Source organism: Theropithecus gelada, chromosome 19 (genome assembly GCF_003255815.1).
Source record: "Theropithecus gelada isolate Dixy chromosome 19, Tgel_1.0, whole genome shotgun sequence".
In the NCBI taxonomy this organism is placed as follows: domain Eukaryota; kingdom Metazoa; phylum Chordata; class Mammalia; order Primates; family Cercopithecidae; genus Theropithecus; species Theropithecus gelada.
The window spans coordinates 15,698,969-15,716,296 of NC_037687.1; the positions used below are offsets into that span (position 1 = coordinate 15,698,969).

The following is a 17,328-nucleotide window of genomic DNA, read 5'->3' on the forward strand; positions in this document are numbered from 1 at the left end:
ACTCCAGCCCGGGGACAGAGCAGGACTCTGTCTCAAACACACACACAAATTAGTGGGGTGTGGTGGTGCGTGCCTATAAGTCCCAGCTACTCGAGAGGCTGAGGAAGAAGGATTGCTTGAGCCCAGGAGACCAAGGATGCAGTGAGCTATGATCGGCCAGTGCATTCCAACCTAGGGGACCGTCTTTGAGCAAGACCCTGTCTCAAAATAAGTAAATAAATAAAGCAAGGCAGAAGCAGAAAAGCTGGAAGGTAGGCTGAGCCCACACTAATGAGAGCCTGAACTTAATTGAGTCGGGAGTGGAGAGCCACTAAAGACTGGAGGAAGCCAGGCATGGTGGCTCACACCTCTAATCCCAGCACTTTGGGAGGCTGAGGCAGGCAGATCATTTGAGCTCAGGAGTTCAAGACCAGCCTGGGCAACATGCTGAAACCCTATCTCTACTAAAAATACAAAAATTAGCTGGGCACACACCTGTAATCCCAGCTACACAGGAGGCTGAGGCAAGAGAATCACTTGAATCCAGGAGGTAGAGGTTGCAGTGAGCCAAGATCATGCCACTGCACTTCAACCTGGCCAACAGAGCAAGACTCTGTCTCCAAAAAAACAAAACAAAAGACTAAAAAGACTAGAGGCAGCCGGGCGCGGTGGCTCACACCTGCAATCCCAGCACTTTGAGAGGCCAAGATGGGCGGATCACGAGGTCAGGAGATCGAGACCATGCTGGCTAACATGGTGAAACCCCATCTCTACTAAAAATACAAAAAAATAACCGGGCATGGTGGCATACACCTGTAATCCCAGCTACTCGGGAGGCTGAGGCAGGAGAATAGCTTGAACCCAGGAGGCGGAGGTTGCAGTGAGCCGAGATCACAACACTGTACTCCAGCCTGGGCAACAGAGCGAGACTCCAGCTAAAAAAAAAAAAAAAAGACTGGAGGCAACAAGTCAAGCAATACATTACGTTAGGAAAATCCACTTAGCATTCATCTTCGAGAAGGTCTAGCATTGGGGTGGACTAAGGCAGGAAGCCCAGTTAGGAAAAGGTTTCAATAATCCAGTACGGGTTGCCATGGAATATGAGGGAAGAAGTGATTTGAAGGGAGTAATCTTAAAATTTAGCTGAGAACTTAGAACAGAGTGTCAAAGACCACTACGGTTTCACTACCTGAATTTTGGTATTTTGCCTCAAGATCTTTTGAGGAGGGGAGGCAGAGAATCAGAAAGAGAAATGAAAGCCTTTAAAACATTAATAGAGTCTGCAGACAACTTTCTGTTATCGAAAAAATAACAAGCCAGGTGCCATGGCTCACACTTGTAATCCAAGCACTTTGGGAAGCCAAGGTGGGCAGATCACCTGAGGTCAGGAGTTTGAGACCACCCTGGCCGACATGGTGAAACCCCATCTCTACTAAAAATACAAAAATTAGCCCAGCGTGGTAGCACACGTCTGTAATCCCAACTACTTGGGAGTCTGAGACAGGAGAAGCGCTTGAACCCAGGAGGTTGAGGTGGCAGTGAGCCAAGATTGCACCACTGCACTCCAGCTTGGGCAACAGATCAAGACTCCGTCTCAAAAATAAAGCAAAATAAAATAAAATAACAGGCCAGGCATGGTGGCTCACGCCTGTAATCCCAGCACTTTGGGAGGCCGAGGCGGGCAGATCACCTGAGGTTGGGAGTTCGAGACCAGTCTGACCAATATGGAAAAACCCCATCTCTACTAAAAGTCCAAAATTAGCCAGGTGTGGTGGTGCATGCCTGTAATCCTAGCTACTTGGGAGGCTGAGGCAGGAGAATCGCTTGAACCCGGGAGGCGGAGGTTGCCGTGAATCGAGATCCTGCCATTGCACTTCAGCCTGGGCAACAAGAACAAAACTCTGTCTCAAAAAAAAAAAAAAAAAAAAAAAAAACAGCAGGTGGAGACCGGGGAGGATAACTTGAACCCAGCCAGGAGTTCGAGACCTGCTTAGGCAATATATCAAGACCCCATTCTCCAAAAATAAATTAATAAAAAGTAAACAACTGGATGGGCAAGGTGGCTGACACCTGTAATCCCAACATTTTGAGAGGCCAAGGCAGGTGGATCACGAATTCAGGAATTTGAGACCAGCCTGGCCAACATGGTGAAACCCTGTCTCCACTAAAAATACAAAAATTAGCTGGGTGTGGTAGTGGGTGCCTATAATCCCAGCTACTCGGGAGGCTGAGGCAGGAGAATCACTTGAACCTGGGAGGTGGAGGCTGCAGTGAGCTGAGATCACGCCACTGCACTCCAGCCTGGGTGACAGAGACTCCGTCTCTAAATAAATAAATAAAATAAAAAAGAAATAATCAAAAATGTACAGTTATAATAAAAGTGTACAATTAAAGCATTTCCTTTTGACCAATCCAAACTTTAACTGACACTGGGCTGATATAGACGGTCGGCACAGGGAATGTGAATGAATAAAGTCAACCCCTCCAATAAGGGGCCCGCCATGACTTGAGCGCAGTTCCCACTTTGTGTGTCTGTTTCTCCCTCCTCCCTCCCCACTTGGGTTGTAATCTCATCTCGGGATGCTGTTTTAGTCATGCTTATGGCCTCAGCACTTAACACTTCACTGTGTTCAATGGTTATTCAACGGACCTGTTCCAACTTTTGGGGAGTTTCCTAATGCCATGAAGTACGGCTGGAACACAGCATGAGGTTAGAACCAGATTGTGAGGGATATCAAACGCTAAGAGGAAGATTTCGGACTTTATCCTGCCCAGAGACCACGGATGGTTACCAAAGGAAGTGTGTTTTTTTAGTTTAGTTTTGTTTTGTTTTTTGAGACAGGGTTTCATTCTTGTCACCCAGGCTGGAGGGCAGTGGCACGATCATGGCTCACTGCAACCTCGACCTCCTGGGCTCAAGCAATCCTCCCACCTCCGCCTCCCGAGTATCTGGGACTACAGACGTGTGCCCAGCTAATTTTTGTATTTTTAATAGAGACAGGGTTTCGCCATGTTGCCCAGGCTGGTCTTAAATGCCCGACTTCAAGTAACCTGGTTGCCTCAGCCTCCCAAAGTGCTGGGATTACAGGCATGAGCCATCATGCCCGGCCTAAAGTAAGTGTTTTAGAATAAGCACACTGCAGGGTGGAATCTGGATTAGAGAAAATGCTCAGGGAGACCAGTGGAGAAATGGAATGATTCCACTATGGCAATGGAAATGGAAGAATGTAATTCAAGAGCTATTTTATTTATTTATTTATTTTTTTTTTTATTTTATTTTTTTTTTTTTTGAGACGGAGTCTCGCTGTGTCGCCCAGGCTGGAGTGCAGTGGCGCGATCTCGGCTCACTGCAAGCTCCGCCTCCCGGGTTCACGCCATTCTCCCGCCTCAGCCTCCGAGTAGCTGGGACTACAGGCGCCCGCCACCACGCCCGGCTAGTTTTTTGTATTTTTAGTAGAGATGGGGTTTCACCATGTTAGCCAGGATGGTCTCGATCTCCTGACCTCGTGATCCACCCGCCTCGGCCTCCCAAAGTGCTGGGATTACAGGCTTGAGCCACCGCGCCCGGCCGCTATTTTATTTTTTATTTTTGAGACAGAGTCTTGCTCTGTCGCCCAGGCTGGAGCGCAGTGGCGCAATATCGGCTCACTGCAATCTCCGCCTCCCAGATTCAAGCCATTCTCCTGCCTTCAGTCTCCCAAGTAGCTGCCATTACAGGTGCCCACCATGCCCGGCTAATTTTTTGAATTTTTAGTAGAAACGGGGTTTCACCATGTTAGCCAGGCTGGTCTCAAACTTCTAACCTCAGGTGATCCGCCCATCTTGGCCTCCCAAGTACTGGGATTACAGGCGTGAGCCACCGCGCCCGGCCCTCAAGAGCTATTTAGAACCTCCTTAAAAACCAGAATGTGACAGATAAGAGATGAAAGGCAGCTGCCAAAGATGGCTTAAGTTTCACTCCCAAGGAAAATCAGGACAAGCCAGTCTGGGTTGTGAATATGCTGAGCTAGGAGCATCTCACAAATCAAAAGGGAGACGTCCAGAACGCAGGTAGACGTGAAGAGACGGCTGGGCTAAGGATGAAAAACGAAGACTGGTCAGAATGGAGACATTAGGAGACATTAGGAGCCCCTAGAAAGTGAGAACAGAGACAGAACAACGAGGAACACAAACGCTGAGAGACAAGCAGAATGCCCCCGCAAAAAGACTGCAATGGGGTCTGAGAAAAAAAACAACAACAACAACCAAAGAAGGGGAGGCAGAGGCAGAGGTGGCAGGGAGAAGAAACCAGCAAATAAAATAGAGACAGGGCCGGGCACAGTGGCTCATGCCTGTGATCCCAGCACTTTGGGGGGATCACTTGAGGTCAGGAGTTGGAGACCAGCCTGGCCAACATGGTGAACCCCCGTCTCTACTAAAAATACAAAAATTAGCTGGGCATTTGGTGGCGTGCACCTGTAGTCCCGGCTACTTGGGAGGCTAAGGCATGAGAATTGCTTGAACTCAGGAGGCGGAGGTTGCAGTGAGCCGAGATTACATCACTGCACTCCAGCCTGGGTGGCAGAGTGAGACTCCGTCTCAAAAAAAAAAAAAAAAGGGCCAGGTGCAGTGGCTCACGCCTGTAATCCTAGCACTTTGGGAGGCCGAGGCAGGTGGATCACTTGAAGTCAGGAGTTCAAGACCAGCCTGGCCAACATGGTGAAACCATGTTTCTACTAAAACTACAAAAATCAGCCAGACGTGGTGGCGGGCACCTGTAATCCCAGCTACTCAGGAGGCTGAGACAGGAGAATTGCTTGAACCCGGGAGGCAGAGGTTGCAGTGAGCCGAGATTGCGCCACTACACTCCAGCCTGGGCAACAAGAGTGAAACTCCGTCTCAAAAAAAAAAAAAAAAAAAAAAAAAATGGTATAGGGCCAGGTGTGGTGGCTCATACCTGTGATCCCAGCTTTTTGGGAGGTGGAGGCTGGAGGATCACTTGAGCCCACGAGTTTGAGACCAGCCTGAGCAACATAGGGAGACCCCATTTCTACAAAAAATTAAAAAATTAGCCAGCCATGGTAGCATGCAGATGTAGTCCCAGCTACTTGGCGAGGCTGAAGTGGGAGGATGGCTTGAGCCCAGGAATTCCAGACCAGCCTGGGTAACATAGCAAGACCCCATCTCTACAAAAAATAAACAAAAATTAGCCATGCGTGGTGGTGCATGCCAGTGGTTCCAGCTACTCTGGAGGCTGAAGTGGGAGAATCACTTGAGCCTGGGAGGTGGAGGTTGCAGTGAATGAAATCACACCATCACTCTCCAGCCTGGGCCACAGAACAAGACCCTGTCTCAAAAATAAGTAAATAAAATGAGGATAATACCAAGAAAAAGGAATATTCAGAGGTGGTCAAGAATATTAAATACCACAGAGGCTGAGGCCTTTAAAGTGGTCAGTGCCTCTGGTTGAAGCTTTTATTTATTTATTTATTTTTTGAGACAGAGTCTCACTCTGTCGCCCGGGCTGGAGTGCAGTGGCCGGATCTCAACTCACTGCAAGCTCCGCCTCCCGGGTTTACACCATTCTCCTGCCTCAGCCTCCCGAGTAGCTGGGACTACAGGCGCCCGCCACCTCGCCCGGCTAGATTTTTGTATTTTTTAGTAGAGACGGGGTTTCACCGTGTTAGCCAGGATGGTCTCGATCTCCTGACCTCGTGATCCGCCCGTCTCGGCCTCCCAAAGTACTGGGATTACAGGCTTGAGCCACCGCGCCCGGCCTGGTTGAAGCTTTTCTTAACCAGAACTAGATTAGCAGAAGAATGAGCTGAAGTGGAAGGGAGGAGGAAAAGCTGGGCCCTCCTTCCACAGATTCTTAAGTGAGCCTCAAGGCCCCGGAGGCCCCAGAGTGACCGAAAACAGACTGGACCATCTCTAAGAAGCAGGGAGAAGAAGCAGGGAGCCCTAGTGATCAAACTGCAGCCTGGGAAGCTTGGCATTCTGAGTTCAGATACCAAATTCCCACTTTTAAGCAGGAAGGGGGAAAAAGTCACTTAACCTCCTCTGGCTTCAGTTTTCTGACCATCAAACAAGAAAAAACCAATAACATCATTTTGCTGGGCTGGTACTGGGATTAAAATTTTGAGAGTCAGGGGCCAGGCATGGGAGCTAACGCCTGTAATCCCAGTACTTTGGGAGGTGGAGGGAGGCAGATCATGAGGTCAGGAGTTCAAGACCGGCCTGGCCAACACAGTGAAATCCCATCTCTACTAAAATTACAAAAAAATACACAACGCCAGGCGCGGTGGCAGGTGCCTGGAATCCAAGCTACTTGGGAGGTTGAGGCAGGAAAATCGCCTGAACCCGGGAGGCAGAAGTTGCAGTGAGCTGAGATCACGCCATTGCACTCCAGCTCTGGCGATCGTGGGAGACTCCATCTCAAAAAAAAAAAAAAAAATGTCAGGGTCTTACTCCGTCGCCCAGGCTGGAGTGCAATGGTGCGATCACAGCTCACTGCTGCCTTGACCTCCTAGGCTCAAGGGATCCTCCCACCTTAGCCTCCTGAGTAGCTGGGACTACAAGCATATACCACCATACCCAGATCATTTTTAAAAAATTTTTTTTGTTTTTTTGAGACGGAGCCTTGCTCTGTCACCCAGACTGGAATGCAGTAACACAATCTCGGCTCACTGCAACCTCTGCCTCCCGGATGCAAGCGATTCTCATGCCTCAGTCACTTGAGTAGCTGGGACTACAGGTGCGCACGACCACACACCTAGTTTCTGAATTTTTAGTAGAGACGGTGTTTCACCATGTTGGCCAGGCTGGTCTCGAACTCCTGACCTCAAGTGATCTGCCCACCTTGGCCTCCCAAAGTGCTGGGATTACAGGCGTGAACCACTTCGACTGGCCAAAAAACTTTTCTTTTTCTTTTTTTTTTTTTTTTTTGCAGAGATGGGGGTCTTGCTATGTTCAGCCCAGGCTGGTCTCTACCTCCTGGCCTCCGGTGAACCTCCACCTCAGCCTCCCAAAGTGCTGGGATTACAAGCGTGCATCATCACGCCCAGCTAATTTTATTTGTTGTAGAGATGGGGGTCTCCCTATATTGTCCAGGCTGGTCTCGATCTCCTGAGCTCAAACAATCCTCCTGCCTCAGCCTCCCAAAGTGCTGGGATTACAGGCCTGAGCAACCACACCCAGCTGCAAGCCCGATTTTCCTAATGTATCTCTCCTCTTTTCCTTTTCTTTTTCTTTTTTATTTTTTTGAGACAGAGTCTCGTTCTGTTGCCCAGGCTGGAGTGAAGTGGCCTGATCTCAGTTCACTGAAAGCTCCGCCTCCCGGGTTCACGCCATTCTCCTGCCTCAGCCTTCCGAGTAGCTGGGACTACAGGTACCCGCCACTACACCCGGCTACTTTTTTGTATTTTTAGTAGAGATGGGATTTCACCGCGTTAGCCAGGATGGTCTCGATCTCCTGACCTCGTGATCCGACCGCCTCGGCCTCCCAAAGTGCTGAGATTACAGGCGTGAGCCACCGCGCCCGGCCTTTTTCTTTTTTTGAGAGGCTTCTCGCTCTGTCGTCCATGCTGGAGTGCAGTGGGACGATCACGGCTTACTGCAGCCTCAAACTCCTGGCCTCCCAAAGCACTGGGATCACAGATGGCAGCCACAGCCCCGGCCTGTTTTTTCAGTGTTGAGAGTCCTGGCCCCTAGATAGGAACAAGCATCCTCACTGTTCTAAAGCATCCTCACTGTTCTAACCCCCCCGGGCTGGCCCGGACAACTCCTAAAGCGGCCGAGGACAGACCCTGAGGAGGCCGGCGCGCGCTTCGGGGCACAGCTTGTGGCGGTGAAGCCGCTCAGGTGGCGGAGGCCTTGGGTATCTGTAAGCAGGTCGCTAGGCCGCAGACCTCGGAACTCGTCTTGGGTCACTTTTATTTATTTATTTATTTTTGAGATGGAGTCTTGCTCTGTCGCCCAGGCTTGAGTGCAAAGGCGCGATCTCGGCTCACTGCAACCTCCGCCTCCCAGATTCAAGCAATTCTCTGCCTCAGCCTCCCAAGTAGCTGGGATTACAGGCGCCCGCCACCACGCCCGGCTAATTTTTGTATTTTTAGTAGAAATGGGGTTTCACCATCTTGGCCAGGCTGGTCTTGAACTCCTGACCTCGTGATCCACGCGCCTCGGCCTCCCAAAGTTCTGGGATTTCAGCCACCGCGCCTGGCCCGGGTCACTTTTCGAGAATACAGTGTCTCCTCTCTCCTTCCTCCGTCGGCCCCCGCTGCCCCGACTCGGAGGCCGCAGACCAGGTTGAGAGCCCCACCACGGTTTCCCGCGCTCGCCTCGCGGCCTATTGCGCCTGCGCGAGTTGTGACGGCGAGACCCAGAGATATCCGCCCCAAGTACAGGATTGCGCCCTCTGCCGTCGCCTAACGGAACTCCGGGCGCGCGTGCGCACGCACCCCAAGCCCCGCCCCCCAGGCTGCCGGCGCGCGAGCCGTTGGCGACGCTCCCTGTCTTCCCTCTCCTATAGTGGGGCGGGGCCGGGCCGCCCGAGTAGGGGGTGGAAGGCGGGGGCCACATAATGCCACGCCCCCGCCTCGTCCCCATTTGAAGCCCCACGATTCTTCACTGCTGGTCAATCAGAGCCCGTCCTCTCCCTAGTGCCGGCCAATGGGAGGTGCGCTCGGGCTGCTTCCGGCTCCGCGCTCCATTCGCCCCCTCCCCAGGTCTCCCCGCGACTGGCGGGACGCAGGGGCGGGCGTCGGCCGCGGTGACGCGCAGCGGGCCTGGAGCCAATAAGGGGCGGGCTCGGCGCTGATGGACGGTGCTGGTGGCCAGTGGAGAGGCGCTGGCCGCACTTCCCGTCGGGGAGAGAGTGTAATATGGCGAAGACCTACGATTACCTGTTCAAGCTGCTGCTGATCGGGGACTCGGGGGTGGGGAAGACCTGTGTCCTGTTCCGCTTCTCCGAGGACGCCTTCAACTCCACTTTTATCTCCACCATAGGTAGCGGGACCGGGGAGTGGCTGGGGGCGCCAGAGGCCCGGGCTGGGCGCGCCCCTGAGGGGCTGGGGCTGAGGGATCTACCGGGCTGGACTGGCCGAGGGCGCTGAGAGGGTCGAGGGGGCCTAAGGGGAGAAGAGCAGTCGCCTGTACCGCCGTTCGGGGGTTCCTGGGCCGTGGTGGGGGAGACCAGGTGCCCATTTTGCAGATGGGGAGACTGAGGCTCCGACCCTCAGCCCGCTCGTTAGGGAGTGTTATGTCCTGGGCTGGGGTCTTCGCGCCCGTCCTCTCGATCTGTCCTAGCAGCAGCCCTCAAAGCGGTTCTTTTGAGGCTCCTGCCTTACAGAAGTGGAAACTGAGTCATGGGGAATTGGCCATGGGAAAAAGACGGTGACATCTCACCTTAATGAGCATTTACTATGTGCCAAGTGCTTCCCGTGCATTTTCACACTCTCCAGTTCTCGGTGTTAAGTGCTGTTTTGAGCCCGTCTCACAGATGAGGAATTTGAGGCTCAGGGTGGGCCTGGAACTTGCCCAAGGCCACACAGTCTGCAGGTGGTGAGAATGGGATTTGATGGAATTTGAACCTGGCTGTGTCTCAACCCAAAACTCGAGGCTTAGCTATCCTAGAGAGATGCCACCTCACACTCCCAGCTGATGACAAGCTCAGCTAATGCACCTTGGAGCCGGAACTGTAACCCACACCATTCCTGCTCTTTTCTCTGGGGCATTCAGAAGTTGAACCCCTCTCCCTGACCATTCTTCCCCTCATAAGTGTATTTTCCTCTAGAAGGAATGATAAGAGGAGTCAGGACCTTTTCCCTGCCCATATGTCATCCTGCTCCAGGATGGCAGTAATGGCAAGTGACAGCACTGCCTGCCCTGGAACCTGTCATCTGCAAGAAGATGCAAGATAAAAGCCTCAGCGAGCAACTAAATCAGCCACTGCCACAGACAGCCTTGACTTCCCTATCAAAGGGCCCAAGACTCCGGTTGTCACTTTAGAACAGCTTTTCCCGTAGGGCCAGCCCACATTGTGGTTGAACAGAATTGGCTTGGTGCATCTCAGTTGTGCCGTCTGCAGAAGTGGAGCTGACTTCTCTCAGTGCCACAAAAGCAGTCCTGGCCCACAATGAAAAGGTTAGACCGGGGAGTAACACCAGTCTGAGTGGCCTGGGAGCTCTGTAGCCCTGCTAGGGATGGGGAAAATGGGGGAACGGTCACTAAGGAGTTTATTCCAAGTCACGAAAACGTAGGGAATGGCCTTTGCTTTACTGTGTCACTTCAACAGAATCAGGTTTTCTCCCTGAACCCCACGATAATGTGCTGATTCCATTCTTGCCCCCCTCCAGGAGCTGTGCTTTTTTTATTTTATTTTATTTTATTTTATTTTATTTTATTTTATTTTATTTTTTGAGATGGAGTCTAGCTCTTTTGCCCAGGCTGGAATCCAGTGGTGCTATCTCAGGTCACTGCAACCTCCGCCTCCCGGGTTCAAGCAATTCTCCTGCCTCAGCCTCTCTAGTAGCTGGGACTATAGGCACCCGCCACCACGTCCAGCTAATTTTTGTATTTTTAGTAAATATGAGTTTCACTATGTTGGTCAGGCTGGTCTCAAACTCATGACCTTGTGATCCACCTACCTTGGCCTCCCGAAGTGCTGGGATTACAAGCATAAGCCACTGCACCCAGGATAGCTGTACTTTATAAAACAGTTATATGCCTGATGTAAAGCAGAGAGAATTGACTGGAAATTGTTACGTCTGGTTTCCAATTGCTGTTTGCCCGTGAACATACACTGCCCCTCTCTGAGCCCTGCTGTCTTTAGAGCAGGAGTGACGCTGTCTCCTGGGCTAGTGCCCTGGTGGTTGAGGATTAGAATTAGACAATAAGGGGTTATCACCGTAACCAGAGGCCATCTCGAAGAAGCAAATGAATGAATGGCTCCTGCAGTGACAGCATCCAGCCTCTGAAGACAGATGGTTCTGAATTCTTCCCCCTCCCCAACTCCAAGGCCAAACTTTAGGGTAACTCTTGTGCCCCAACCGATCAAGAAGTGGCGTTAATTCAGCCTGGGCAACATAGCAAAACCCCATCTCTATAAAAAATAAAATAAAATTAGCCGGGCATACTGGCTTACCCGTATAGACCCAGCCACTTGGGAGGCCGAGATGGGAGGATTGATTGAGCCCAGGAGGTCAAGGTGCAGTGAGCTGTGATGGTGCCACTGCACTCCAGCCTGGGCAACAGAGCGAGACCCTATCTTAAAAGAAAGAAAGAAAGAAATTATGTTAACTGTGGGCAGACTGTGGCTTGCCTTCACTCAGATCCCAGTTTCCCAGCCTCAACACCTTCCCCACAAACCCCCCTCTTTTTTTTTTGAGATGGAGTCTCGCTCTGTCACCCAGTCTGGAGTGCAGTGGCATGATCTCGGCTCACTACAACCTCCGCCTCCCAGGTTCCAGCAATTCTCCTGTTTCAGCCTCCTGAGTAGCTGGGATTACAAGTGCCCACCACCATGCCCAGCTAATTTTTGTATTTTTTTTTTTTTTTTTTTGGTAGAGACAGGGTTTCACCACGTTGGCCAGGCTGGTCTCAAACTCCTGACCTCATGATCCGCCCACCTTGGCCTCCCAAAGTGCTGGCATTACAAGCATGAGCCACTGCGCCCAGCCCAGACCCCCCTCTTTAGAGTTACTTGGAGCTTTAAAGAGGCTGTCTTCCATTTGCAGATGAGGATGTGACTTGGTGAAAGTTACCTAGCAAGGTGAAGGTGGCACCTGACCCCAAGATCCCTCCCTCCCACCCCTTCATTCCCCTCCTTCCATTTGTAGCCTTCTGTCTTCTAGGAATTTCTAATTCACCATGACCTTGAAGTTCAGGCCTCATAATTCTTAGGCCTCATAAAGTTTACACTTCGTAATTAAATTTGGCATGTTAATAAAACCCAGAGGAGTGTAGGGCGGAGTGCTGCTGTGGAACTTGGCCAGCCTAGCAGTGCTCCTCGATTTTGTGTGTCCCTGTACACGCGTGACAGGAAGTGGGGAATGTTTTAGGAAGCCTAGGCACACTGGGCTGTCTAGTCCTGAAGCAGAATCACCTTGATGCTTAAAGGTGATTCCATAAATTAGCCAGACGTGGTGGCGCTTGCCTGTATTCCCAGGTACTCGGGAGACTGAGGCAGGAGAATCGCTTGAATCCAGGAGGCAGAAGTTGCAGTGAGCCACGATCGTGCCACTGCTCTCCAGCCTGGGCAACAGAGCAAAACTCTGTCTCCAAAAAAAAAAAAAAAAAAAAATGGTTATTCTATATTGGCTGAGGGCACCTCTGGGTTTTTCTTTATAGATGAAGATTGAGTGGCTGTTCATTTTCTGCCACTCAATCCTTAACATTTTGCCAAAAGTTCCATTTCATCAAAGCCTATTCTCAGAAGTCCCATCGATTATTTCTGGTGTGAACTTGGCCCTGTAGTTCCCTGGAATGGGTTCTCACCAGACTGGCTCGGCGCCACTGCCTCCTCAGGAGTCCATTCATTGCTCCAGTGAGAGGGTTGGCATTTGAGAAAGTGCTTTGTGAACCACTCAACACCATGTAGACCCTGTTGCGCTTTAATTCTTTGATCCAGCCATATTTTGCCAGTGCCTTCTGTGGACCAGGCAGCCGCTTTGGCACGAGGGCTGCAGAGAGGACACAAGTGAGTCAAGGTGCCTGCAGGACTGGGGTACCAGCTTCTAGCAAATGCATATTCAGCCTCTGTGTGTTCAGTCACTGGAGGTAATAGCAGCGGATGAGACTTGTCAGATACCTGCCCCCAGGGAGCTTACGTTTGAGAGGGTGAAATTCCAGTGCTGAAGCTGACTGGACAGAATTAGCATTCCCACTCTGGGTTCAGAGAGGCCCAGCCAGGCCTGGGCCTCGAGTCTTCTCCGGCAGGGATTTGACCAAACCCCTGGTGGCAAAGGCTGGGTCTGGCTGTTTCTCTCATCCACATGGGCCATTATGATCTGCAAGCATTATGCCCAGGTCCATGCAGGAGATACATAAATGTATGTCAGCTATGTTAACAAATAGGTAAAGGGAGAACGGATGAGGATGGTCAGGAAGGCTCCCCTGAGGAGGGAACTTGAATGGGAACCTGAACGAAGGGATAGCCAGGTAGCTACAGAAGGAAAGAACTTTCCAGGGCAGGAAAGAGCAAACATCAAAGCCCCCAGACAGGAGCGTGCTTGGAATGTTGAGGGAAATCGCTGTGTGGATGGTGTGGCCGGAGCGAGCAGGTCATGAGCCAGAGTGCTGAGAGGTGACCAGATTAGGCAGGACCTCGACACACACGGGTACCTGTTTCCAATTTATTCAAGGGAAGTGGGGCAGGGAAACCACTGAAAGATGCCTTAAAAACAAAAAAAAACAAAAAAAAAACCCCGCTTTATGAGGTAGAATTCGCATACTAACATACAGTTCACCCATTTGCAGTGTACAATTCAGTGGCTTTGGGTCCATTCACAGAGTTCCACAACCATCACCACAGGCAATTTGGGAACATTTTTATTACGCCAAAAAGACGCCAACCCAAGGCCAGACACGCACGGTGTCACAGTGGCTCACACCTGTAATCCCAGTACTTTGGGAGGCCAAGGTGGGCAGATCACGAGGTCAAGAGATCGAGAACAGCCTGGCCAACATGGTGAAACCCTGTCTCTACTAAAAATAGAAAAATTAGCTGGGCATGGTGGCTCATGCCTGTAGTCCCAGCTACTTGGGAGGCTGAGGCAGGAGAATCACTTTTTTTTTTTTTTTTTTTTTTTTTTATTTTATTTTTTTTATTTTTTTTTTTTTTTTGAGACTGAGTCTGGCTCTGTCGCCCAGGCTGGAGTGCGGTGGCCGGATCTCAGCTCACTGCAAGCTCCGCCTCCCGGGTTCACGCCATTCTCCTGCCTCAGCCTCCCGAGTAGCTGGGACCACAGGCGCCCGCCACTTCGCCCGGCTAGTTTTTGTATTTTTTAGTAGAGACGGGGTTTCACCGTGTTAGCCAGGATGGTCTCGATCTCCTGACCTCGTGATCCGCCCGTCTCGGCCTCCCAAAGTGCTGGGATTACAGGCTTGAGCCACCGCGCCCGGCCCAGGAGAATCACTTGAACCTGGGAGACAGAGGTTGCAGTGAGCCAAGATCGCATCACTGCACGTCAGCCTGGTGACAGAGAAACTCCGTTTCAAAAATAAAAAATAAAAAATAAAGACACCAACCCTTCCAATTTCCCCATGTTCCCCCCAGCCCCAGACAACTGCTAATCAGCTTTCTGTTCCTATGGATGAGCCTGTTCTGGACATGTCTGTTAATGGAATCTCATACTAAGTGACCTTTAGTGTCTGGCTTCTCTCAGCATCCTATCTTCAAGGCTCATCCACATTGTGTAGCATCGAGAGTACTCCGTTCCTTTTTATGACTGAGTCGTATTCCGTTGTATGGTTGGACCACATTTTGTTCATCCATTCATCTGTTGGTGGACACACTAGAAAATTTGGAGCAGAGAGTCGGGTGCGGTGGCTGATGCCTGTAATCCCAGCACTTTGGGAGGCCGAGGCAGGCGAATCATTTGAGGTCAGGAGTTTGAGACCAGCCTGGCCAACACGGTGAAACCCCATCTCTACTAAAAATTCAAAAATTGGCCGGGCGTTGTGGTGGGCACCTATAGTCCCAGCTACTCGGGAGGCTGAGGCAGGAGAATCACTTGAACCCGGGAGACGGAGGCTGCAGTGAGCCAAGATCGTGCCACTGCACTCCGGCCTGGATGACAGAGCGAGACTCCGTCTCAAAAAAAAGAAGAAAGAAAGAAAGGAAGAAAGTTTGGAGCAGAGGTTAGCTGTGTAACGTGGTTAGGGTTGTATTTTTGAAGGGGGAACAGTGGGAGCCTGGGGAACATCAAGGTGGCTGCAAGGTCACCATGGTGAAAGGGGATGAAAGCAGGAGGTGAGAGACAAGGAGGATGGGGTCAGGAAGGCTTGTTAGGAGGTGATCTTCAAGGAGGCCTTAAAGGAGGGGAATTTTGCCGAGGTGACAGGCGGGTGGGACACAGACCACCTGCAGAAAAGGAACAGCGTGTACAAAAGCTGGGGGCAAGAGAGAAACTGACCATGTGCATGGACGCATCGTGGGACCCAAGGCCCTGTGTGCTTGGGGGTCAGCTGCAGGGTGGTGGGGAGCAAGGGACTCAGGCCTGCAGAGGGCTCTGCTGAGACCCACTCTGTACAACTGCCTGGGGCAGGGAGGCGGGTTCAGCTGGCAGCAAGGGACAAGAGCAAGGCTTTGCCACCCGTGCCCCCTGGGTTTGCTCTGCACTGCTCCCATCGGCCCTTGGAGAGGGGAAGTATCTCCAAATGTTTCCAAATCTGGATATTCCGACATCCTGCATGCCCAGTGCCAGGCAGCGTCTCCATAAGCCACGACAACTGTCACGTGCACAGGTTGGTGGCGCCCAGCTCAGACACAGCTTGGGAAATGGGCTGACAGTGATGCGCCTTTTTTCCTTTTCTTTCAGGAATTGACTTTAAAATTAGGACCATAGAGCTCGATGGCAAGAGAATTAAACTGCAGATATGGTAAGAGTCATTGTTCTCTGTCATTCTCTCCACCTGGCAATGGCTTCAAGCCAGAAGCCCTTGGCGTTCTCCCTCTGCCCTCCCTGTGACCTTGGCCTCTGTCTCTTGGTGCCCAGTCCTGGCACATGGGGCTTTCTCCAGAAGCTCCTGGAGTTTTATACTCAGCCCAGAGAGCTGTGCTCTGCTGGCTGCGGGGCGCCAGGGCCTGTAGCATCATAGGCACAGAGCTGCCCAGCCCCGGCTAGCTCAGTGTTCTGCCGTGGGCACCATCTGGGTCTGGGCTTCAGAGTGGGCTGCTTCTGTTCAACAGGGAGAGAGCCCTCTCGGTGCCAGGTGGTGGTGACGCCTGCAGGGACTGCGAGATGCCCCAGCTGACAGTTTCCTTTTCAGCCTCCTAACCCACTCAGAAGCATAAAGGTCCAAATTCACTTCCTCTTTTCTCTCCTGCGGCAGGCCTGGCCTCCCTTCCTAGCATACAGACCGAAACCCCGAACCGAAATTAAGCCAAGTCCGGGCCCCCTGGTGAGACCTGTTTCCATTCCTGAGAACTAAGGGTGACTTCCCGTGCACATACAATTAGAGAAGTGGGGAGACTCCAAGTCGCCCTTGCTGGCCTGACTAGTCTGCTGAGACTGAGTTCAGGTGGCGGGTATGGTGGGGTCCTGCCCTGCACACATGCCACTTGCATAGAGTCACTGGCCCTGAGCAAAACAAAGAGAAGTCACATCTAAGAGCATAGTGCAATTTCCCTGTCACCCAAACCAGGCAAGTGCCTTTGAGTGGGAGCAGTGTGCCAGGAGATGGGCTGTGAAGCCATCCTCCCTCAAGTCTCAAAGTGTGACCTGTCACCCCCACTTGCCAGTTTCAGGGAGCCCCACGGGTACCCTTGGCTCCAGGTGCTATTCATCTCTTTTTTTTTTTTTTTTTTTTGAGATGGAGTTTCGCTCTTGTCACCCAGGCTGGAGTACAGTGGTGTGATCTTGTCTCACTGCAACCTCCGCCTCCCAGGTTCAAGCGATTCTCCTGCCTCAGCCTCTCTAGTAGCTAGGATTACAGGCATGTGCCACCACGCCTGACTAATTTTGTATTTTTAGTAGAGATGGGGTTTCTCCATGTTGGTCAGGCTGGTCTCAAACTCCCAACCTCAGGTGATCCACCTGCCTCGTACTCTGAAAGTGCTGGGATTACAGGCGTGAGCCACCACGCCCAGCCCTACTGTTCACCACTTAATCTGACTTCGGCAGTCTGGGGTAGGTTTAACGCACAGTCCATCCTACAGACTTTGGTAGTAAGTTAAGCTCTGGCCGCCTTGTAAGTTCCAAGCCTTGGAAGTTTCTCCACTTCTGGCACATTGGTGCCACGTCACCCTTTGTTCCCAAGTCCAAAGTGACGCTGCACTGGCAGGCAGAAGTTTCACTTTCCTCCTGCCTTCCTGCTTTTGCTCTTAGCAATCGTGGTGAGGTTAGTGACTCAAAACTCTTCTAAGGACTGTGGTTAAGAAAAAAATGGGCCGGGCGCGGTGGCTCAAGCCTGTAATCCTAGCACTTTGGGAGGCCGAGACGGGCGGATCACGAGGTCAGAAGATCGAGACCATCCTGGCTAACACGGTGAAACCCCGTCTCTACTAAAAAATACAAAAAACTAGCCGGGCGAGGTGGCGGGCGCCTGTAGTCCCAGCTACTCGGGAGGCTGAGGCAGGAGAATGGCGTAAACCCGGGAGGCGGAGCTTGCAGTGAGCTGAGATCCGGCCACTGCACTCCAGCCTGGGCG

The 17,328-nt window shown here is 51.6% G+C and overlaps 1 protein-coding gene across 3 annotated transcripts in view; it reads left to right on the forward strand.

The window, feature by feature from the left end:
• Positions 1-8,392: 8,392 nt before the first annotated feature.
• Positions 8,393-17,328, forward strand: part of RAB8A (RAB8A, member RAS oncogene family) — a 23,863-nt gene continuing 14,927 nt past the window's right edge. For all 3 annotated transcript variants that reach the window (XM_025368796.1, XM_025368795.1, XM_025368797.1), the window contains exons 1-2: positions 8,393-8,964; positions 15,498-15,558. In XM_025368796.1, coding sequence (XP_025224581.1) covers positions 8,841-8,964; positions 15,498-15,558 — 185 coding nt within the window. In that variant the 5' untranslated portion in view covers positions 8,393-8,840. The remainder of the gene's footprint in view (positions 8,965-15,497; positions 15,559-17,328) is intronic.